Source organism: Buteo buteo, chromosome 12 (genome assembly GCF_964188355.1).
Source record: "Buteo buteo chromosome 12, bButBut1.hap1.1, whole genome shotgun sequence".
NCBI lineage: Eukaryota > Metazoa > Chordata > Aves > Accipitriformes > Accipitridae > Buteo > Buteo buteo.
In genome coordinates, this window is record NC_134182.1 from 25,919,806 (window position 1) to 25,944,843 (window position 25,038).

A 25,038-nucleotide genomic window follows, 5' to 3' on the forward strand; every position below is an offset into this window, starting at 1 on the left:
TAACCAGCTAATTAAGATGTATCCACAGAAAGCAGCAAAAGGTTCCCAAAGTATTTCTTGGCCTTGTTATTGCCATAGTTGAGGTCTCGTAGTGGTTTGCTGTTTTCATAGTTGTGATGCAACTGCCACTTCAGCGGCTAAGGTGAACCCAAGGAAACAAATTTCTCTGGGCTCCTTCTGCATGCAGTCAAGGGCGAGTGACACCTCCTGCACACCATGATTCAGATCTAATGTTTGCTGTGGACCTTGGTTTGATGGCATTTCTCCCCTCCCGTCCTTCCATTGTATTGATACACATGTCTGTGCGGACATGCCATGGACTGGTTTGGAAAACAAACCCAGCCAAAAATAAATACCTAGCACAGCACAATAAGAGGGATGGGGCAGTAGCTGCTTAAGCTGTCAGTGCTGACAAGGAGTTGCTGTTTGGGAAGAAAAAAAGAAAGGTTGAGAGGCGTAACATTACTTATTATAGGAAACTTGAGGAATCCATCCTTTTGACATTGTCCCACATAACATCTGTGTCTCTAAATTGGAGAGACATGGATTTGACGGATGGACCACTCAGTGGATAATGAATTGGCTGGATGGTCACATTCAATGAGTTGCGGTCAATGGCTTGATAGCCAAGTAGAGACTAGTGATGAGTAGAGTTCCTCAGGGGTGGGTATCAGGACCAGCACTGTTTAACATATTTGTTGGCAACATGGACAGTGGGATTGAGTGCGCCCTCAGCAAGTTTGCCGACAACACTGAGCTGCATGGTGCGGTTGCCACGCTGGAAGGAAGGGATGCCATCCAGAGGGACCTTGACAGGCTTGAGAGGTGGGCCCGTGCAAACCTCATGAAGTTCAAGAAGGCCAAGTGCAAGGTGCTGCACATGGGTTGGGGCAATCCCAAGCACAAATACAGGCTGGGCAATGAGTGGATTGAGAGCAGCCCTGCAGAGGAGGACTTGGGGCTGTTGGTTGACGAGTAGCTCAACATGACCCGGTGATGTGCACTCACAGCCCAGAAAGCCAACCGTATCCTGGGCTGCATCAAAAGAAGTGTGGCCAGCAGGTCGAGGGAGGTGATTCTGCCCCTCTACTCTGCTCTCACAAGACCCCAGCTGGAGTGCTGCATTCAGCTCTGGGGCCCCCAAATAAGAAGGACATGGACCTGTTGGAGCGGGTCCAGAGGAGGGCCATGAAGACAGTCAGAGGGCTGGAGCACCTCCCCTGTGAAGACAGGCTGAGAGAGTTGGGGTTTTTCAGCCTGGAGAAGAGAAGAATCCGAGGAGACGTTATAGCGGCCTTCCAGTACCTAAAGGGGGGCTACAGGAAAGGCGGAGAGGGGCTTTCTTGTAGAAAAAGAGAGGGACATGGGCATGTAGTGACAGGACAAGGGGTGGTGGTTTTAAACTGAAAGAGGGTGGATTCAGATTAGATATTAGGAAGAAGTTCTTCACTGTGAGGGTGGTGAGACACTGGAACAGGTTGCCCAGAGAAGTTGTGGATGCCTCATCCCTGGCAGTGTTCAAGGATGTTACAATGCATCTCCAGTGTGAAGAGAAAATTTCATGCGAAATTTCTCACATAAGTGAAGCAAGTAATATAGGTTGATTTCAAAGGACTTGATTTATCCATACTATTTGATAATATTTGGAAAGATATGGAGATATTTCACATTTTGTGTAAAATAACGTTAGAGTCTGGGAGTATATTTTATACAAATCAGTAATAAACCCACCTGTTTTGGGGTGAACATTACATGGTTACACAGCATTTGGGCTTGGACTCTGGTATACGAAAATGTCCTAAGTTTAATTCTGTTCTTCTGTCTAGGCAGAGCTTTCAAGTAAGACTTTGGCAACTCCGTGGTAACTGATTTATGTAGCATCCCAAGAGCTGAACAAATTCTGTTGAATAGAGGTCATTCTGTTCATTACTGCTGATGTTTGAGCACTTCTATTGCATGGGAATAGACCTTAGGCAATACAAATTTATGTCATATTTTAAAGGTATTCATACTTCAAGAGGAAGTTGCCAGGCTATCTTGTAAAAACTCAGTGGTATAAATTCAATTATTTACAGTCTTGATCCTTAGATGATTGTTATCTTGCTATATGGTACTGCTATGAGTAATGTGGAACACCCATAACACCACATATACAAAAGGAACAAGTACGCTTCACCAAAGTGTGTTTTCTTTTTCCTCATGTATTTTTATGCATTTATGTAATTTTGTTTTTCCTGTACTCTGATATTATTCTATATGCTGTATTTTTTCATTGAAATCTCATGTTTTGACTAAGATACTGTTTGCCCTTATAGAGAGCAAATGGTCTGAAGAAGATTGCAAGTTAAAGCAGAATGTAAAGAAAGATTTGGAGGCCAAAATGGAAAGAAAAATGTAAAGAGCTGACTGCACTTAAAAGGTTAAAATAATTCATACATCAGTTGTCCATGAAGACTTTTGTAGTTGTTCTGCATTTTCCTTAAGATGCAGGAAACTACTTGAAATGTGGTAGCACATGCATCCTGTAGGTGATACATTCTAGTTTTCTTCTCTGACAACCTCCACAAACTTCTCTTTATGAGATCTGACAATTTTTCAGTTAATTTGCAGAACAATAGAGCAAAGCTCTGTCTGTTCAGAGATGCAACAGCATGCACAAATTAAGATGAACTGGTTTCGTTTAGCTTAAGTAAGAAGTGGATATCCATACTTCTTCCTACTTCCTTAGGTTTTGGGTTTTTTGGTTTGGTTTTTTGGGTTTGGGGTTTTTTTTCCCTCTCTCCTGAGAACTAAACACAGCTACTGTTTTCTTTGTAGGAGCTGTTAGTCTGATTTTTATGATACAGGTTGATGTGTGATGCCCTTGAGTCAGCAGTGATTGGCATGACCAGTTTGAGCCAGGTTTCAAAGTGGTTTTTTACTCTCTGTTGAAAACAGAGGAAGAACTCAGATCCTTCATCTGTAGCAACACAAGTTACTTTTAGATTTCTTACCATTCTTACTCACACCTCTTTCATGTGTTTCATCTCAGCATTGACTTGATGATTTTGACACCTCAGCTATGTGTCTACATCTTGTTTTCCTTCTGATTGAGGAACTTCAATGCCTTTTGGCTATTGTCTGGGGTTTTTTCCTGATTTTGTAACTTAGTTGCTGACCCAGAATATCCTTGGAATAATTCAGAAATCTCTCATACCTAACTACAGAAGTTCCTCTAGTTTGTTCCCACGTGTCAGTCTTCACTTACCAGAAATTTACTTGTTCCATTCTCTCACACTTGCTTTAAAATAGTTCTGGGTTAAGAAATCAATTAAATGGGCACGGAGTGGTAGCGGTTCTTCTGCCACACGCCTTTCAAAACCAGCTTCTCTTAGCACTGGTCAAGCTCAACCGCTGCTGTATTGTTCAGCGGTTGAGCTGAATATGGTCAGAATGCGCACAGAATGCACTGGTGTTTTGTCAAGAAAAGTGGTAAGTTTGACAGTTGAGTAATAGTTTATGAAAAACTGAGCCAATCTACCTTTGGAGGGTGTTGAGTGATATGTCACATACTTGTTTTGAGGGAGCTATTTAAATCACTCTCTTGATGAACTGAAGCAACTCAGAAATTGGTGGCTGATGAACGTTCCAGAGTTAGAGGTGAGGGTTTCGGCCCAAACTGTGTGTGGTGACCTTCTGGATATGGTGGAAGGGAATGATGGAAAAAAGGCGAGAGGCTTTTTTCTCTTTTTCAGTCTCTAGTCTCACATGAGACTTCAGGCAATCTTCATTTTTCTCTTCTTCACTGGTGTGTTGGGTTTGTGTGGCAGGGTTTTGGTAGCGGAGGAAGGGGCTACAGGGGTGGCTCCTGTGAGAAGCTGCTAGAAGCTTCCCCATCTCCAAGTCAGACCCGCTGCTGGCCAAGGCCAACCCAGTCAGCACCTCTGGGATAACATATTTAATAAGGGAAACCTGCAGTGGAGTTAGGGAAGTGGAATGTGAGAGGAACCCCTCTGCAGATACCGAGGTCAATGAGGAAGGAGGGGCGCTGGAGGAGGTTTTGATGCCCCTGCAGCCTGTGGTGAGATGGCAGGCTGTCCCCCCTCCAGGCCATGGAGGTGAGTGGGGGAGAAGATGTCCACCTGCAGCCCAGGGAGCAGCCCACGCCGGAGCAGTTGGATGTCCTTGAAGATGGCTGTGACTCCATGGGAGAGCCTGTGCTGAAGCAGTCAGTGCCTGAAGGACTGCACCCCGTGGAAGGGACCCACGCTGGAGCAGTTTGTGAAGAACTATAGCCCGTGGGAAGGACTCACATTGGAGAAGTTTGTGGAGGACTGTCTCCCGTGGGAGGGACCCCACAATGGAGCAGGGGAAGAGTGAAGAGTCCTCCCCCTGAGGAGGAGGGAGCAGCAGAGACAATGTGTGGCGAACTGACCCCAACCCCCATCCCCGGTCCCCCTGTGCTGCTGGGGGTAGGAGGTAGAGAAAATTGGGACTGGAGTTGAGTCTGGGAAGGAGGGAGGGCTAGGGGGGAAGGTGTTTTTAAGATTTGGTTTTATTTCTCATTATCCTTGTTTTGATTTGATTAGTAACAAATTAAATTCATTTTGGTTTTTTTCCCAAGTTGAATCTGGCTTTTGCCCGCTGACCATAACTGGTGAGTGATCTCTCCCTGTCCTTGTCTCAACCCACGAGCTTTTTGTTGTATTTTCTCCTCCCTGTCCGACCAAGGGGTAGGAGTGAGCAAGTGACCTTGTGGTACTTTGTTGCTGGCTGGGCTTAAACCAGGACAACTGGTATCAAAAAGAATCTCTTGTATGGGTATTGTACCTTTGAAAAGCAAGTAACTTTTAAAATGCTTCAGTCATGATTCAGTGCTGTTCTCTGCAGCTCAAGAGTTTTTTTTGTCAAAGACAGCAGGTATCCAGGAGTATTTCTTCACATTGGTTTGAGTGTAGGCTGCATGCTTCTGGAGGAGTATTAGGGCTTTCAACTATCAAGTTTTTGAGCTGTTAGAGGAGTCCATTAAGTGAATATCAGGTCCTCACTGGGCAAGCAAAGGGAAGCAGAGTAGTGAGAACTAGTCCTAGTCCAGGAGGGTGACTCTCAGAGAACAATACTAGAACAAGTTCCTCTTTCTCCAAAGCCCTTAAAGCATCTTACCTTGTGACAAAGAACAAATCTTGTTCATATGAGTTTCCAGATGACTGATCTTAAAAAACAAAAGAAACAAACAAACCTAGAATATACCACCATTCCAGCACGTTTTGCCACATTTCTTTCCTCTGATTTGTCATCTTTAATTGGAAATGGTGTTGGAATAAGGATGAAATTATCATCTCATTAAATCTTTTATTTTCTATTGCAGAAGAATAGGAATATATGCTTATTATATTTTCAAAACATTTAAAGTAGCAGACTGTTCCTAGTAGATACTGTTTTTGGAGTAGAACTTTAATAAGAGAATTTTTTTAAAATGTTAAAACCAATTATTCATTTGAGTGGTTAGTAATACAAAAGATTTATGAAAGAACAAATTGTAAATTTGTGCTTTTAGCTCTACTGTGTTGCAGAAATTTGTTGTAATTTATAGGGAGTCATTATGACATATGTATTAAAACATCATGGCATTGAGATATTTGAGAATTAAAAACCTAGTTGTTATGAGGAACAAAGCCGCTTAGATTTGATTTGTAATTGGGTACTGGATTGCATGTCAGGTAAAGCACTTAGTCCTTTAAAGACTGAAGTTTACTTCAAAGAGCTAATGGAAATTATTCCCTTGAGAAGTAAAACGTAGGGGCCGTTGTCTTCAAAAGTGTTCGGTTTTGGCCATAAGTGTTCCATGAAATTCTCTCTGCCGCTAGACTGTCACCATCTTGTGATAGCTGTTTAATTTACAGACAACAGCACAGGTCACAGATGTGACTGTTCAAGGCACAAGACAGTAAAGGTTCTGCCTTCTTTAAAGTGGAGGGAGCCTATCTTTTAATCTTTACCGGTCCATTTATCTCATTGTTAAGACCCATGAGTGTCTCATCCAGGAGTTCCTTTTTTCCCTTCATTAATTGGAAGCCAACACTGGTAGCTATATCCGTGCTTGTAGGACAAGATTGGAAGTCTGTAAGTACTAGACTGGTTTTCCCTCTGAGGGTAATTGGTAAAGACATTCAGCAGGCCCTTTAAAACTTGAGATACCACATTGCAGCTTTCAGAATTTCCAGAGTAAATATTACTGGGCTTCCCATTTTTTCTTATTTTAATTTAGTCAGACAGTACATCTCAAGTGGTTTTATTTAGACTTGGTAATAATGGTTGGGAATATGAGTGCAGGGTATCTGGAATAGATTGCTGTGCAGCACCATGTGCTACAAACATTCACAGATTTTACTGGAGGCATTAAGAATTAATTTTAAAAATGATGCCTCTCATTACCAACAGACTCAGTCCTTTTGAGAAGAGAATATGACATCAGAGGAGAATGTGACACCATACTAGATGTCCTGCAGGGTCCATATTGTATCGCAGAAATGTATGATCTGCTTCTTTCCCTTTTTTTTTTTTTTTTTTTTTTTTTTAACTCTCATGCCTTCCTGGTCCTTGTTTTATCGGTACACACCAGAGACTCCTGAAGGAATTTTAAGTAATGCATTTTCAATTTTTTTTTTCTTTTTCCATATAAGTGGCTTTGTCAATTAGTGGCAGCACAATTGGATAAGCTGCTAAAAAATTTTTGACCAAACTAGCAAGCCCTTTCTTTCTGTTCATGTACAGAGCAGATTGCCAGGGTTAGTTCTAGACATTTTTACTTTGCCTTTCCTAAGAGCGAGCTCACTTTCAGGGAAGCATGGGAAGAGTTTTGTCAGCTGAGGTGTGTAGCTCGGCATGCATTTGAAGAGGAACTTACTGGAACATTGAGGTGAGGGCTGGCTTTCGTTTTTAGCAGTTGAAAGTCTCATTTGTTTGGTCAAGTGATAGGTCTTCATTATTCTGGGCAGTACTGTCTCACTCGTCTTTTATTTCTTCTGTATTCTTGTTTTCTTTCCTGTTTCTGAAACTAAAATATTATAAATGTATCTGGCATTTCCCATACTCTTATGCAGACACTTCCCATTGACAGTATTTCCTTTCTTACTGTTCTCTGAGGGTATTCATAGTACTGAGTACAAGTCAAAGGAAACGGGTCTCTGTGGCTGAAGGAGTTAGTCTAGAAAAAGAGTTAATCTATGGTAGATTATTCCAACACACAAACTCTAGCTTTTTCTAATAGTAGTTGTATCTTCTTGTCCGCTCTAGAGGACGACTTCAAGATAGTACAGCTCATTAACAAAAGAGTATTTTCTTTCCTTTTGAGTTAGTCTTTATTGTTATATTGTAACATAATGGAGGATGATCCATTTTAATAAGTGATGCAGGAACTTGCATGAGGTTGCACGGAAGGTGCAAATTCTCCTGTTCCACAAGTCTGAGGCACAGAGATGATTCTTCCCATCATATGTGGTGCTCAGTTAAACTGGTTGATAGAATTGCCACGTAGCTATTTGCATTCTAAGGCACTTTCATTATGCAGTGAGGGCAACCAGTTACCTTTCATTTAATTTAGACTCAGGGAGGCTGTTAGGCTTGAATTTTTCTCCTCAGCCTGCACTTTGCGTGTTTGCCAAAAGCCCATCTTGGTATTTAAACAACCAACTATTCTCTAGAAAATACGCTGAAGTGATAAAGGTTCTGTGTTGCATATGCACAGGGGCTCTGCCATCTTGGCCAAGCGAAATAATGGGATATTTAAGGCAGAATGAGATTCCTAAGTAATATCCTTTCTGTCCCCTGAGGACATGATCTTGTAGGTGTGCTCACACATATGGAAAGTTTGCTGTAAAGCACAGGAACCACACATTCCTTCATTCCAGTAACAATGTTGGTATCTTCTGCTGACAGAACAGAAGACCCCGGTCTTGGCCTTTTTCCATCTGCTGAAGTAATGGTTTAAAAACACCCCACAACTTCATCATTATTTAATTTTGAATTTCCATGTTGATTTCTGCAGCATGTGCAATGAAATGGCAGGTTTCCATCTTATTTTCAATTCCCATCTTATTGTAAAATATTAGTGACTGTTTTATGGGCTGGAAGGGGTAATGCTCAGACTGAGGACCATTTCAAGGTGGCTGCTTGCCCACTCCTCTGCCAAAAATAGTGAAATCACTATTCCTTCCTCCAGTGCAGGGATGATGAAAGCCAGATTAACTTCCTTAAAAATCTTGCTTTGTGTTCTTAGAGTAGCGATACCTTTCCTTCCATCTCTGTGGAGTGCCTGCACTTGAGACACTTAACATGAGGTGGTAGGTAAGCTTGCACCTGATTTGGTTTGGGTTTATTTTTGCTTTTTCAAGAAAGGTTTTGCCTGCAGACTATTTAAATCTTGTATTCTTTTCTGGGCAGAAAATATTTTTCTTATTTTCTTGGCTAAGTGTAAGATTAATTTGACACTTCCAGCTTACCTTTAATATTAGATTTATTTGATTACATCTACCTCAAATAGAAATTATTGGTCCTTTTTATCTTACTAAATGCTGTAGTAAAGGGTTGTGTTAATAATGAAGTGGGTTTTTTTCATCCCCTGACCAGGCAAAAAGCGTTATTCTCATACATTTTCTGAATGCCTTTCTTTTATTTTTATATATATATATAAAAATATATATCTTTCTTCATATCTTTTTTTGTATCTTTCTTTTATCTATTTATTGGATAATGTAGAGCAATCCTGTAGCTTTACATTGATGCTTCCTTACACTTGTTTTCTAGATTTAGATACAAGCATGATTTCGTTATAGCTTTATGTTTCAATTGTGTTTCTTCATATTTTGTTGTTTTAAAGAACTGATGTTGGGTAAAACCAGCGATCTTTCAGAGGAGAGATTCTTAAAAGTTGCAGTGGGGTTGGATCCTGTGGCAGTACAGACTTCCTCTGCGGTACTCTGTTCTCATACTTTCTACACTGATGCCTACTGGACCATTTTTTCAAACAAAACCAATGAATATAGAATTTTGCACTTTTAGTCTTCATTAATTATTCTTACCTGATGATGTATTCCCCACCCCCCATGTTAGATGGCTCTGTAGCCCCCAAGAAGCTTCCCTTCATTACCTGACTACCTTTTCAAGATTATTTGGAGCACTATTTAATGGCAGAGAGTGATCTCTGTAATGGATTCCATTATCAGGGACTAGAGTGTGGCATGGAAATAGTAATATCTCCAAAACTGAGGACGACGCATAGTTTTAGTAGTCACTTATGCTTTAAAAGCTCAGTTTGGTTTTTATGTCTTTTATATTATTTGGGTTTCTTTTTCCTATCCTTTTGAAATACAGGAAATTGTGTCTGTTTACTCAACTGTACACACCAGCCTAATGAAGTAAAGCCTCATGCTTTTTCTGGCAAAGGTTTTTTCTGGATTCATGGGTACATTTGTGACAGGTTTTTAAGTGTTGTTTGACTTCACTTGTAAACAAAACTTTCCTGAAAATACTTAACTTCACCAAAATCAAATATTCTTTCAAAATAAGAAAACCAGAAATAGTTAAGAGCAATGGTCTGCTCCCTAGAGCCACATTACTACACTAACTCCAGGTGACTGACCAACTAACTTGAGCAATGCATTTTGCTTCTATAATTGAACACAGTTTTCCTTTTATATTGCAGTTAAAATGTTATTTTTTTTCCAGGTTTCCTAGAAGACTCATATAAGACTAACAATGCCAAGACAGACCAAGGTTGTTAGCCTGTTACTTTATCACCAATAGTGGACAATAACAGATGCCTATGGGAGAATATAGCAATGGGGCTGACATACAGTTGCTACCTTGGTACTGCTAGTATGTGGCCAAGGGTGGTGTCTCCTCACTTATCAGCCCCTGATGGCCTGTTCTTACATGAATTTACCCAATTACTTTTGAACCTGTAACAATATTTACTGCCCCAGCATTTAGTGCTAAGCTTTTCCGAAGTTTAACAGCAATGTGTTGTGTAGTGTATGTTTTTTACAAGTGGTGGTATTTCTTCTAATGGTGTGCCTATTCCTCTGAATATATTGATTAGTCCAACTCTATTCACTTATTTTTACCCCTCATAATTTTAAAAAAACCTTTGTGATACACATTATTAGTCACCGAGGCTGCAAAGTCTTTGTTTATTTCATTTTAGAGAGTACAGCAGCTCATTCCGTACCTTGGGTTGTTTAGTAGTCTTTCTCTCGTCCCTTTTCCAGTTCTGTCTTGTCCCTTTGAGGAAGGGGAAAAATGCACATGGTGTTGAAGCGTGAAGTACAAATGATTGAATGCAGTCCCATTAAGTAATTTCTAACTTCTCTTCATCTTTTCTAACACTTGATCTGATTTTTTTTTTTTGACTGCTAATGGGCTCAGTGCTGGCATCAGAAAAGCAAAATTATAAGGCTGTATCTGAACAATAATAATAATAATAATCAACTTGGAGCCTGACACTGCATGCCTTGAATTCAGAGGCCCACCCTTCTTGCATTGTTTTACTGCTCTGACACAGGATTTGTAACTCGTAACCTGTAAGGGGGCTTAACCTTTCCTTCTCCTGCTTCATTATGTAAGGGGACTAGTCTTTTCTGATGCCATTTTTCTGATACTCGAAATAGTAATGTGAAAATGCTTGTGTTATTCCTATAAAGAAAACTGAAGAAAAAGTCAAGCTAATTAAATTATTACAAGATGACAATATTTGGAAAGCTTTTGTTTTATTTTTACCCGAAGGCTAATGTTTTCTTGAAGAGATCTGATTTTGAAATACTCTGTAGGCAATCTTTTTTTTCCTATCAAAATGGAGCAGAACACAGGGTGTTAATTAGGCCTATTATAAAAGAGGCTTGCCCTGGGTTGATTCTGAAACAGAAAATCAAGAGGCAGCGGAGCATGACGTGTTTGGAACTGACACTATTGCCTGCAGCGTGGACTGCATTCATAGATCATATGTTTGCAAAGATGCAGTAAAGGGGGCTGAGGAATGGCTCTGGTTTTAAAATACTTAGCAAAAGGACATGTAGCCCTGTTGGAAAGACAGTGTCTCTCACTCATGCTTGGCAATATCTGTGGCCACAAGACTCTGTCTGAAGGTTTTAATTAAAAATACGAAATGAGTGTTTCCTTTGTGTGACTTTTTTGAACAGTGGTGTTGTAGCTACTGAGAGTCTTTAATATGATAATGAGATCGTGAAGTCTTTAATTTAATCATGGCTATGGGTTTTAGGTTTGTGAATAATATACTGAGGCATCGAAAATATGTCCTCAGTAATTACTAAGCATATTTTAGAAATGGTGTAAAATTGACAGAACTTTAAGATCTATTTTTAAATTATTCAGAGGTAAAAAAAAGGTAAAATAAAAAAGAAAAATGTAGTGGCAGGTGTGTGTGGTACTGCAGTCATGATCTTAGCATTGGACTTAAGCTTTTTAGTAAGTTGCATGGTAATGAGGATGTCTTATTTTACTTTTAGCATCTTAAATTGCTGAGACCATAGTTCTTTAAGCTTTAATACTATCAAAGAAAAAATAGGAGTCTTGGACTACAAAGGTATTTTCTTGGGTTTTTTGCAGGGGAGGTTTGGATACACTGTAGTAAATTTTGAGCATTGGTGCATGATATGAATAGTTTTATAATATAGCTGCTCTACATAACTGTCAGTGGTTTTCTTTCACATTACTTAACAGAGGCAGGATTAGATGGCTACTTCTGGACTAATATTTAACAAAACACAATCATGCATCTTTCCAGGAAGATATAAAGTCTCACTGAAATGGGAGAAAAATAGATCCAAAACAAAATAAGAAATGAGACTTGAAGGCGTCTCTTGGGTCACTGCAACCTCTACTGGATGCAAGAAGGAGGCCTCTTGGAATGGGAGATGAAAGTGTAATTATAAAATCAGAAATCAGCTTCATCGTTGATTGTAGAGGTTTACTTGTTCATTTCAAGTTTTAACTTGTTTTTTTCCCCTCTTCTGATCTGTTAAATGTTAGCCACACTTGTAGCCATTTGCAAGAATTTTTTGGTTTAGATTTGTGTTTTCTGTTCTTAGATATGCATTCTCTCCAGAATGCCTTTTTCTTTTCAGTTATTTCCTTTTAATTGTCCATTCATGACCATCCCTCTCGTGTTTGCAGTGGCAGCTCTCTGAGAAAACAAATAAAAGGGCTGTAATTTGGAAAGAGTTTCCAGTGGTGCCTTCTGCTGTGGCTGCCAGCACACCCTTCTTTCCTTCAGCAAAGGCAGAAAGTCAGTCATGTATATTGGTCAGAAGTAAAAAGAAATTGCACATAAGAAAAAATAGTCATACTTTTGTGGGCCTCTAAAATAACTGAAATACCAGAAGTCCTTAAATGTTGCGAGTCTAGTAAATGAGAAATTATGCACAGAAGATAGATTGAGAGCATATATATATATATATGCAGCTTTTCTTGTAGCACAGAAGCAAGGAGGGTATGCATCTGGCAATGTGATATATTTAAAACTGGTAAACGTGTTTGGTTTTTTTCCTCAAGTGTCTGATCTGTTTTATTTTACATCAAGTTTGTAGGCTCTTTTGGGGTAGTTTGGTCACAGTGAGAATCACGGTGGGAAGGCCTTCACGTTAGACGCAAGTAAAGCAGACCTTTTCATCATTTTCTTACAAATTATTCTTCTCTATTTGTTTCTTTAATCTGCTGTAAAGTGTGAAGACTTTTGGATGTAATGGATATGCTATATTAATAGTTTCCTTTATTTTAAAATAAATGTGCATATTCTTTGTGATATGTTTTAAATATCCTTTGCAATGGAAATAAGTTTTATAATCTTATTCATAGCCAGTTAAGTTGTACTGAGGATGTTAAACGAATTGCAAAAAAAATTTATTGCTGTTCAGTACTATCCATTTAATGGGCTGTTAGGCCTGGCTATTCTTTGTTTGAATATTGTATAATATTAAAAGAAAGCAAAGGAATATTAGACTCAGTTGGGCCATTATATTGTTACAGATATATATGCAATTTAAGTTGATACCTTGATCCTGTGAAACTACCTGCCCTCATATGCCTTTTCATTAAATTAAGGTTGTAATTGCATATGGGTAGTCTTAGGTCTTTGTAAGAAATAGATCTGTATTGGTGATGAATAAATAGATGTGTGGAAAGCAGTTGAAATTTTTTGAAATCACACACACAGTCTTTGAATGTTAATCAGTTGTTTCCCAGGAATAAGTAGGCTGTATCCAGAAGTTTGCAAAAAGTGATCAGTGCCTTAATATCTCATGATCTTCAGGCACTTGTGAAAGACTGCAGTTTTCAAAAGATGGGATGCTCAGCAGTTTCTGAAAGTCAAGACTTCTTAAAATAGCTCCCTTCATCATCACCCCAAATCAGACTGCTTATTGTTGGCATATAAGGGAGATCTGGTTTCATGAAATGTTTATTTTTTTACCTATTTAGCCTTCAGTATCTTTCTAAATTGCAAATATTGTGGCAAGACGCTAACTGAATTGTAGTGATTCCAGTAAAACTTGACCTTTATTACCCAAAGGAATGGGAAGGAGGGATAAGACTATCCCACTAAACCATGAGATGTTTTCCAGATGTTTGCTATCCCTACCTATTTTAGTAAATGGCAGTGACCTTGCTGAGATTTCTGCTTTTCACAAATGCAACAGATAAATTTAGACCCGAGATGTTTTCTTGATGTGAATTATGAGTATATATGCATGCTGCCTATTGTCCAGAAAGGCTACAGTGAACTTCCTTGCTAATTATCAAGGACAATAAGACATTGACCTGTTTTGGGGACAGATCCACCCATCCTTCTAGAACTTAATTCCCGCAATTAATAAAACAAAGGTGGTAATAAAGATGCTGCTGTTACTATCCTTTAAATCTTAAATTGGCTGTCTGTGGTAGCACTGGGATTCCAACCTTCAAGAGCACTGCTGTCATCTTGCCGCCCGCCCTGTGGTGGTGTTGCCCTGCTGCTCTCTGTCACCTCCTGGCCCTGCTCCCTCACCCTGGGCTGTCCCAGCTGCCTCCCGGCCACCAATGAGGGGCCATTTTACAGGTCTGCAGCTTGGTTGCTCATGCTCCAGGTTCAGCAGCAGTTTTTAGCTCATGCTCTGCTTCATGCTCCACTGTTTGAACTGGTTAACCACTGGTATAGCCAAAAGGTGAGACTTTGATGTGTATTTACTGAATGCAAGTTGAGAAGCACATAGGAAGCTTGCAGGGGAAGCAGAGTGGGTCAGGCGGTGCAAAAGCCACATTCCAGGCACTGGTTTTGGAGCCTTCTCCAAGACAATACTGTTGTCGCCAGGCAGCCCTGTCCTGGCGGCCCTGTTTAAGGCAGACAAGGAAGCAGGATAAAAACTGAGGGCAGACCCCTGCTCTGAGTCTACCAATAAAATAATTTAACCTTTACCTCTCTTCTGATATAAGTATGTGGCATATAGTAGTCATCTGAAGAAATACTCAGGAAACCTAGGAAAAGTTCAGATAGGCTCTCTTGGGCAGCAGTTCTGTTTGAGAGTCAACAAGGGGGAGCTTGTGAAGTGGTCCCTGGTACTGCGGGTTGGACCTTCCTCAGCAATTCACTGCCCGCAGAATCGGGGAACACCAACAGCACAAAAATGGACAGATGTGAAAGACCACGCAGTTTGTGTGTGCCTAATGGTCAGGACGGTCCAGGCACACTCAGTGCAGGAGTCTGAGAGGAGCACCAAACTAAGCTTTTTGGAAAAGATATTTGTCATTATTTAATAACATTTTTGAATTTGGGATAACAGAGAATCCTGGATAATATATTCATCTGTCATTTTTACAAAGCCAAGAATTTTAATCTCCCATTTTCATTTTCTTAGGAATGCGGTGTATTTGCAGTTCGGTGTGCTTACGTGCATGCCCATATAAATCAAATGTATAAGGCGGCACTAAAAACAACTGAAGTACCCATATAAAAAAATTTGGACGTATTTAAGATGTGCTAATGCTATTCCAATTATAGCTCTGCTGTAAGCAAAAGTATTTGGTTCTATTTTGTGATGTGTTGGAGTTTTTCCTACACAAGAAGCTACCTTATTTGAGTAAATTGTTATGTTCCACCTCCATTGCCCCATTCAGTCAGGCAAAAAAAAGTTGGGTATGTTCTCAAGGAATAGCATACTTTGAAGAAAACAGTGGATTACTTTTAACACTTGCTCTTCACTGAAGTTTATATTCGCTTAAAATCCAAATTGCTGACGTCTTAGTTGGTAAGATACCTGTATGTGAGAATGATAGTCCAAAGGTTCTATTCCTTCTGTTTGATGGAAATAGGATTTGTTAATTTGCAGATTTATATTTTATATTTGTATTCATGTTTTTAGTATTTTAATTCAGTTCCTTTAAAGGACTTAGTTACAGGATCTAAATACTTTTTTTTTACAAAGCTGTATCATTTATATTTCTGAAATACTTTCCCCAAACATATACATAATGATATCTAAAGGGAAGACATCTGTTATAAATCCCAACTCACTAAAATATGCTGCAAACACTAAAATCAGTAAAGATGATGATGGAGTCTGAGTGGTACAGCCTGAGCACTGAGGTTCTAGTTTGAACACTGCTGGACTTGCTAAGCCTCTGTCAGTCCAGTAAGGTGCTGTTAGGACATCTGTAGATACAGCCAGCCACACCAGGAGGAAATGGACAGGTTTGCAAACAGTAGGTCTGGGCCAGAGGGGTATTTTACAAAGGAGTGTCTTGTAGTCATAGTGGCTTAAACATAGTGCCTTAAAAACTGAGCGTTATCCAATTTGGAACATCTAATTACATGTAAATATAGAGATTAAAAAAGTGCTCAAGTCTTCTTAACCTATTTCAGAAAGCAGAGCTGTATCTGCAGAAAACATACTGTAGTGAGTTTGGCATTCTCTTTCAGTTGAAAGCAAAGCAGGCACAAGGAGTAGATGAACTGCCAAATAAAGGTAATAAACAGTAATTTGCTAATTTTGAGTTCTTTACAGCAAGTTTTTCTGATACTTATCCAGATATACCATCTTGATAAACATTTTTAGGATTTAGATTGAGGATGAAGGGAATTCTGGCATTTTGGACAAACACATTTGCATGAGTCATAATTGTTGGTAAGTATAGTAAAGGCCTTAGACAAAAATAGTGTAAGACACATAATGGTATCAAGAAATTGAGTTTAGAAGAGTCTAGCATTAAGGTAAAAGAAATTGTTAGTTGTTCCCTAAAAGATTGTTTAAATCAAAACAAAGTGAATGCATTTCATTTGTTTCACATGGGAACAATTGCAAAGCAGTGCAAGTGAGTTGAATCTGCTAAAACCAGAAATTCTCTCCTATCTTTCTGGAAAACATTCCCATTTTAAAGTTATGTCAGTTCAGTTTCCCTCATGACAGTAATTTTGAATTTAACTATCCACTTAGCAAAGGAGAGCGCAAGCAAGCATTGAAAGATTTGAAATTATATATTCTGGCCTCATGAAAATTTCATTGTTAAAATAAATAAATAAAAGCTTTCCAGAAGTGAAATGCTGATGTTATCTAAGAGGTTGCATCTCTCCTTCACTCACTATGTTAATAATAAACAACTATTGAGGAGCTGCTTGATCTTTAGCACTACAGGTGGGAGGTCATTTCTGGTGAGGGCTGCACTATGGGGTTTTATGGTCTCCCTTTCACCCTTTCTTTTGCCCTGCCTTCACCACCACCCCCCTCCCCCTTTTTTTTTAATTCACACATCAGATCTATTTGTGTTTGTTTTAAGGCCATTTTACACATTGTGGGCATTTTTCTGTGGGCACTCATTGTTCGCTAGAGACTAGAGATTAAACATAAGGAATGAAGATATATATAAAAAATATATACAAAAGGTAAGAAATGACAGATAATTGAAACTGGTTTTCTCAATGCCAATGTTAAAATTCAATGGAGTTTGCATTAAATAGATGGAATATTTTGACACAGGATATTTTTAGAGCCATAATACCAGGCCTGACAGATTAATGCTTTGTTTCAGTAAATTTTCTTCCTGTTTAACACAACAGAACTTCACATAGTTAAGAGTTTATGCCATTGTAATAGTTTCAAAATACAAATAGTAAGCTGTTGATCAAAGAACTCTTGGTAGAGATAGATCCAGCTTTAAACCTGGATAAACCAGCTTGTTGAATTTTGCTTGGCTATTTATATTGTCCCATTGCGCTGTATTTAGAGCTAAGGGTTTGGTGACACGAGATGAAACTTTGTGATCTGCTTTAGCTTGGAGGGTGAGATGTGCTAAATGAAACATTAGAGAGTTCTATGCTTTGTTCTGTCCTAATGCGAGTTGTCAGGGGCTTTTTGTTTGTTGGGGGTTTTTTGCTGGAAAAAGCATAAATTTATTTTATCATAAACTCAGTCATTTGTAAATACTTTGAACTAGAGCAATTTTTTTCTGCAGTTAGGTTAAAAACAGCATGTCCTAGGGACAGAGGAAGCAGCTGTGTTAAAGTATCTGCGTATTGCTATGTTTTCAGGATTTCTATTAATGATACAAAGTCAGTTGAAATGACATCCATTACATATTTGTCCAAGCAAGTGGAAAAGAAAAATAAACAATGTGGTGCTAGAGAATTGTGTGTCTCTGTCTGTCTTTTCCTAGTCAGAGGAGCTGATATCTATATTCTGCTCACAGTTACTTCTATAATACATATACATCACACTGAGCTGCACTAAGGCAATGAGGTTTGGCTACCTAATATATACTCTCATTCATCTTTACTGTTTTGTGGTTCATATGTATGCAGATAAAATTTGCGTCTTCTTCAGAGCCTTCACATGCTCTGAAGAATGCATAATGGTTTTTAAAATTATACTTTCTCCATGAAAAGAAGCAAAGCTAGACTTCTTGGTAGATATAACTTCATTTATTTCATGACCATAAATATTCTTGCAATAATGCAGACAAATTTTCCCAAAGGAGAAGATAACTATAAATAAAGTAGGCGATATGAAAGTCTGTCTTTATGAATGTTTATGCTATTAGAATCAGCAAATGCTGCCCTGCTACACCACAGGTTACAATTTTTCCTCCATAGATACCTTTTTTTGATTACTGTCGGCATACAACTTGAGCCTGGATTTTATATTAAGCTACTAGAAATGAACACAGCATGTGGTAATCCTGTTCCATACCTTGTTAGCACTTTTGTCTTGTGTCTTTTGCTAACCTTTGTTTTCCAGGTATCTTAGCCATTTTTTTCTGGACAAGTCCATTAAAACACAAATATAAATGGCTATTACAAAATACTGTATTTTGTCATTAAATGTCATCAATATTTTGATAATTATTAAAATCAGCTTTTCTATTTTAAACATCTATATTAAGAGTGGAAGGGTCTTCAATTTTAGTAATTTTTGTAAACTGTTTTTCTCTATTAGTTTTGGATATGGCCCGACACGTTCCCCTTTACCGAGCTCTGCTAGAATTACTCCGTGCTATTGCATCCTGCACATCGATGGTACCATTACTGCTTCCTCTGTCAGGAGAAAGCAGTGAAGAGGAGGAAGAACAGTTGGAGTCACAGGCTTCTGTTGGGACTTTGTTGGCTAAAATGAAGACCTGTGTAGATACTTACACCAACCGACTGAGGTAATCGCTTTTATCGTCCCTAACCTTCATTTAAACTGTATTTTGTACTTGCATATTATGAATACAGAAGTGAAATAAGATTCAGTTCTGTGTATTTATCTGAATGGGTGCTGCAGTCTAGAGTGAGAACATACCATCTCTTTGATCTAGATTTATGTTTATATGTATATATTCTGTTTTACTGTATTATTTACAAGGAATTTTTTTTTTGTATGACACGAAGCTGGTAGGTTGCATACTCTTGCCACTTCGTCAGTAACTGCCCACTGATCAGAAAGAGGATTGCTGCTCAAGAATCTAGGAGCTTCAAGTCTTTCTTAAATTTCTTTCCCTCTTCAAAGAGGTGAATCTTTATTTTGCAGGACAGTGCATTTCCTGCTGTCAGTCTGAAGGCAGGAGCATTCCTTGGGAGCTGTTGAAGAAGCCCATTCTGTAAAGAATGGGATCGGGAAGGGCCAAACCAAATGCTAGTTTTTACAAGAAATGTCCCAAATGTCTTCTATATGTTTCTGTGCTGCTTTACTTATTGAGTTAAGGACCAGCTCCTTTGGAGGCTAACTGGTTAGGAGAGAAGCCTTTGGCTTCTGTCAGGAAGAATAAGTTTCAGGAGGCAAAAGATTTGGGAGTTATTATTTGTGGTGAGAACCCTAACTATATAGAGATGGTTGAAAATTTTTGGCTAGTGGCATCTGTTGGTGCTACCTATGAAAAGCATGTTTCTATATGTTGGTGATTTTATGACAGCTAGCTTGTCCTTTAGTGCAGGTGTCAGAGGTGAGCTGGTGTGCTGAAGATGATGTGAAATTACAAGTGAATGCCTTGGAGCCATCCATGCTAGATTTTGGAGTCTTCCAGCCTCCTCTGAGAAACTCTGTGTTTGACAGTTCTTGTCAAACACTTGCAGTCCAGCAGAGCAATGAGCAAACAAATGGAAAAGCATCTGAATATCCTATCTCAGCTGTGATGCCATGGGGGTGTGTAAGCATTGCAGTATAATGCTGTATGAGCTAGTTCTGCACGCCTTCCAGAGTTCAGGCGACTTTTTAAGGAAACACATACGGACAAACCATGAGTGACAGTTTCTTTCAGTAACCATAGACCAGCCTTTAGGTAACTCCCTTTGTAAAATGGTTATAAAGCTAATAATAAATACAGATTCTCTTCCAGGCTCAGGCTAATTGTTAGCTGGTTTTATTCCTTGATGACTTTGGTGTGGTCCGCAGTTACATGACAGTTTTGCTTCAAACCTGGTAGTATTGTCCTATTATCCCCCCAGCTGGTTGGGCCATAGATGTTGGAGCAGAATAAAATGTAGACAATCAGTCTCTTTCCTGTTCTACTCAGTAACAACCAATACCTATACTGCTAAATCAATTTTCCCTCTAAATATTCTCCTTTGACAAAGAAGAACTGCACATTCTGGATAAATACAATGGAGCTTTGTATTATTTTAACAGTCAAAACTACTTACTTCTACCCTCCTGATGTTTCTTTTGCCATTTCTGACTGTTCCAAAGGTCAAATCACCTTCTCAGAGCACTTCTGAGTGATTCAAGCAGTGTTACTTTAAGGTTGCTTTTATCATCAATTCTTATACTGCAAAACCATGGCTTCTCGTCTTCAGAAATGCTGCTATCACTGAGGTCTGACCATCACCTTCTGTGAAACGTTGCTCTTTTGTTATGGCTCACAGGGCAGGGTACAAGTCTGAGAGGGCCTGGGTTTTAGTCATTTGACCCATTAAGTCGGTGCTGCACGTGGTTGCTGTTTGAAGGGACAGTCACCAGACTAGCGCATGCAGGAGGAGCCCCGGCATGCCTCCCAATACCTCCTGCCTCTGGGAGGTGCTGTAGCTGGTACAGATTTCACAACCAACTTTCCATCTCTGTTTCTGTATGTCTTCAACCATTCCAGTTTCCAGAACCAAGGATTTGGAAGTTTTTAATGGCTGAATCATCTTTTTCTGCCCTGACTGAGGATGCTGGAAAAGCAAATGCTGCAACACAGATTCTCCTTTCTTTCTTTTAATAATTTCCTGCTTCCAGCAATTAATTCTTTTTTTTTTTTGATTCTGTTTACTTGTTTCCAATTTAAAGATGGCTTGTTAGAAAATAATACCTGTCCTTCCCTCCGAAATTTAGTACTGTCCCTAAGCATATGCTGAAACATCATGAAAAGAAGGTAAATATAATGTCAGGAAAAGGTGTGTATAGAATGTTCTTCCTCCCACTATAAACTGAGAATATTTACCAACCAATACCCAAGAGATTTTCTGAGCAGGAATCCCATTATTGGGAACTCCTTCTAGTAACTCCTGATGGACTGGACTTTACCCATGAATTTTTCTAATCCTTCTTGATTGAGATTGCTAGTCTTGTGTATCAAGCATGTAATGTACGGGGGGGTGGGGGGGTGGGCATTGCTGACTTAGTGCAAAAGAAACAGAATTAGGAAGGACAAATAACAGTTCTTTATGTTGGATACCCATCTAAAAGTGTCTAGCTTGTGCTTGCTGGCAATATTATGTAGAACATAGTATATGTAATCTTCTTAAAATAGAAAATAAAATATATTTGGCTTCTGTGTAATCCATTTCCAGTATAGATGTATGTATAAAATTCTCCACCACAATCAATTTTTTTTTGCTAATCTGGTTAGCTGTTAGCCTCAGATTTAATGTGTATGTAAACCTGTATCTTCTCATGTCACTTCCCCAAGCTGAAGTCTAAAAAGCTTCTTTGTGAGAATGGCATATGACTACTACTCATAAGCTCTTTTTAATTTGGTAAAATAAAATATGGTATGAATAGTTCTTCAGTGTCAGCTTAGGATCTGAAAACAAAGAAGAATTCTATAAGCACAATCAGTGTTATTTTAATAATTGATAAATTTGATAAAAATTCTATGGTTGGTTCAGTTACATTATCTGTACAATTTTCTTATATTACTTTGATATATCAGCACAAAAAGAAATCTTGCCTTTCATTGGTTGGTTTAAGCATAATACTGTTTGTCTTTAAAGGAGTATATAGACAAGGATGAAAACACCAACAGCCTGAACTGCCTGGAATCATTGGGGTGGCAAGTTTTAATTCTCAGCGTATTAGTTGAAGGTGTGCCAGTAATATAAGCAAGTGTTGGCATGAATTTCTTAAATGGGACAGTCTGCTGCCCCTTTCAGGTCAAATGCCAGAACAACAACAAATTATGGGATCTACTTTCAAAGACAAAACTTACCTTTATCTGAACAGCCGTTTCACTTGCATGTCTACCAAATGTCATCTCCATGTTGGAGCAAGAGTGTCCACTTGGATCCAGAATTTAAGGAGAACAGTTTTGGTTTTGGACTCCAGTTAGCATTTGATTTCATTTACTTCCAGAGGTCATAATACTCTGTTAGAAAACTGGGAAATTTCTGGATAATGGAGAAGACATTTAGGTATGAGATGATTTCTCATGACTGTTGGACTGCAAGGGAGTCAAAAGCCATCACTAATTTAGAGTGTGGTCAGCCTTGTGTGATGGGTTGCCACTAGGGTGGAGTGTGAGACATTTGTTTGCTGTGATGGCTGAGTCCTCTGCTGCAGAGAACTGCTGCCACGTAGCAAAGCAGGCTCATCTGAACCACCATCTGCTAGGAGAGCTTCATGGCAAATTGTTAATTTGGCAAAATAAGCTGATGGCTTATTGGTGTAATGTGGAGTATAGCAAGCCTATGTTTAAATTCCTAACTATGCTTTCCCTTTCCACATCACCCCAGCCACCCCCATGATAACTGCTTGAGGGAGATCTGAATTCTGTCATCTTCACACTTCTGTCACTTGTCACACTGCTACTAAGGGTTAATCCTGCACAGTTCCAAGGTTGTCTGATTGTATCAGGCCCCAAATTGTTGTTATGACCTGGATGTTTTTCTGTTGCATGGGGATGCTAGAATACAACCAGGTAGGCCTGAGGTATTTTCCCTGCTACAGCTTTTCATTGTCTTCATTTTTTGGAGAACTTCTATGTTAAATGGTACATTTTGCAAACAAAAATTTTTCCTTAGAATTGGGTCCCAAGAATTGAGGCCTAATTTGTTTTAATTTATTTTTCTTTAAGAGACAAAACAACTGTCAGTTTCTTTTGCTGCACTCTCAAGCTTATGCTCAGAGATGATGGTTGGCTGCAGGGAGCATTCACACAGCCTTTGCTGGTTTGGAATGCTTCAGTTTAGTGTCTGTAAATATAGTGCTCGAAGCCCCAAGGAGGAGTAGTATATGGAGCCATCTCAGAGGAGGTTACTAGCTTTCACCAGTGTTTATTTGCAAAGGCACAGTCCCTTGCTTGTTTTGCCTGATTTCAGGAGATTGGTTTAAGACTCTGTAAATTACTGGAAGGAAGGAGCTTCTCTTTGGTCCCTGTGGAAACCTACAGAAGGTGGGGGACCATGAGGGCTGAGTGATACCACAGTTGCAAACCTATGGCAGTTTTATCCTAAGACAGTGAGCGTCAGTATAAAATGGAGCAGAATTCTTCTATAAGCACTGTCCCTGTACTACACAGGGGCTGAATGGTTCATTGGCTTTATTTTGTGAATACTTTGATAAAGGTATCATTCCGTATCATCACATTTACCTCTAATTATCAGGCACGGGTGAGTAAGTATTAGTATTGGCTTTAAAAATTAAAGTTGCCTTGGGAGTGTATCATTCATTATTCATTTAGCACAGCGTGAAGAGAAGGCTGTCATCTTCTAGCACAAGCTAAATTAATGGCTTAAATTATTAGCATGTACACTGCTGTCTCTTCTAGCAAATATATTAGTGACTGTCATCCCTTTAAATATGAGTTGACATGATTTTGTCTGCTTTTTCTTCAATGGTTGAAAAACTGTATGAGGAAGTTTCTAAGTCTAAATTAAATATTTGGCTCCTCTTCTACTCTGAAAATTGTAACATTTGGATAAAGGTTTGGCCTGTATTAAAGAACTGCACTAAATTTTACTTCACAAGCAGAATCTTGCTGGAAAGAAATGTACAGTATAATGCATATATTTCAAAGTTTTCTAAAAATAGAGAAAATGTACAGCAAAATATTCATATGGTTACGTATTTGACCATAGTTTATTATTTATGAGTATTGTTGGTTCTCATGTTTCTTTGGAATACCATTGAAAAACATACAGTTAGAGCTCAGGAGTTTGATAACACTGTTAGTTTATCTGCATACATAAATTTATATGCAGGTTGCTAGAGTGCAGTGAAGGAGCTGAAGGACCTTACTGGCTTTATCACTTTTTGGTATTTCGTCTCCTTATTCATGTATTTTTGGGAGAGCCTTGTAATTCCCAGCAACTCCCTCTCTCGAGCTGGGACTCTGTCCCTCTAAAACACTTGCGTATCACACACAGCTCACTGCGGCTCGTTGGAGAGAGCACACTGTGGCTCTGAATCCAGGCAGGCAGGAGTGCAGCTGCAATATAAAAGTGGGGATGACGTCAAGAAGGGAGGATGGTAATAATTTGTTTTGCCCATGTTACACATGCTCACAAATGGTAGAATGGTCACCAGGTTGCTTTTTCATGTGTACACAAAGTAATACCACGTGTTTCAGACTACACTAAGAAATAGATTTATGGAGCAAAAAGAAGTTGCTATTCTTACAGCAAAAGATTTGAATCAAATAAAGGTAGGAAGACAAAATGAGGGAAGAAAAAATGGAGGTCATTGTTAATAAAGTCTTGTAAGTTACGGCAATACCACTTACTTGGGTTTTTCCCTGAAAGAGGGGGAAAAAAATTATCTTTACCCTAACCATTAGAATATACAAGCATGACTTGTGTGGGAAAACTAAATGTTGATAAGGCAGTATGTCTGATTTGGGGGTTTTGTGATGCCAGCTAGCTTATACTCCCTAAGAAACTGACTGAAATCCCTGATTAGGCAGAATCAAGGACAAATATGAGACCTGGGGCAGGGGGGTGTCTGAGGTAGAATCATTCTTGCACTTTACTTCTTAAACTGCTCTCACACAGTTATGGCCTGGCTCAGGAGTTAGGCAACTTGGTAATGTAGATGATCACACAAGCTCCAGATATCTACAGGTGACAGGGTAGAGCTGTTGTGGTTCTGCAAACACTTGATTTAAAAAGCGTATTTTGAAGAGAGGGGGGTTTTGTCTATTTTGCTCATGGTAACAGTGGACAGAATCGTCATATTGGTGATAACGGAGACATCAAGAAAATACATTTTCTTTTGATAGTTCAAAAGTGCTGAAGTGTTAACTGTTCTGGACAACCAGGAGAACGAGAGGAAATTTTACTATTGATACTGAGAATTTGCATTTGAAGTAGATGTCTCCTTTTCCTACTGCTTCATCTAGATACATATTCCT

General features: G+C 39.0%; 1 protein-coding gene across 10 annotated transcripts in view; it reads left to right on the top strand.

The window, feature by feature from the left end:
• BIRC6 (baculoviral IAP repeat containing 6) overlaps positions 1-25,038 on the top strand; it is a 186,114-nt gene that overhangs the window by 143,900 nt on the left and 17,176 nt on the right. For 9 of the 10 annotated variants that reach the window (XM_075043122.1, XM_075043120.1, XM_075043115.1 and 6 more), the window contains one exon: positions 18,453-18,663. In XM_075043122.1, coding sequence (XP_074899223.1) covers positions 18,453-18,663 — 211 coding nt within the window. Of the gene's footprint in view, positions 1-18,452; positions 18,664-25,038 lie in introns of those variants that run through there. The other variant, XR_012652512.1, reaches the window with a different exon arrangement.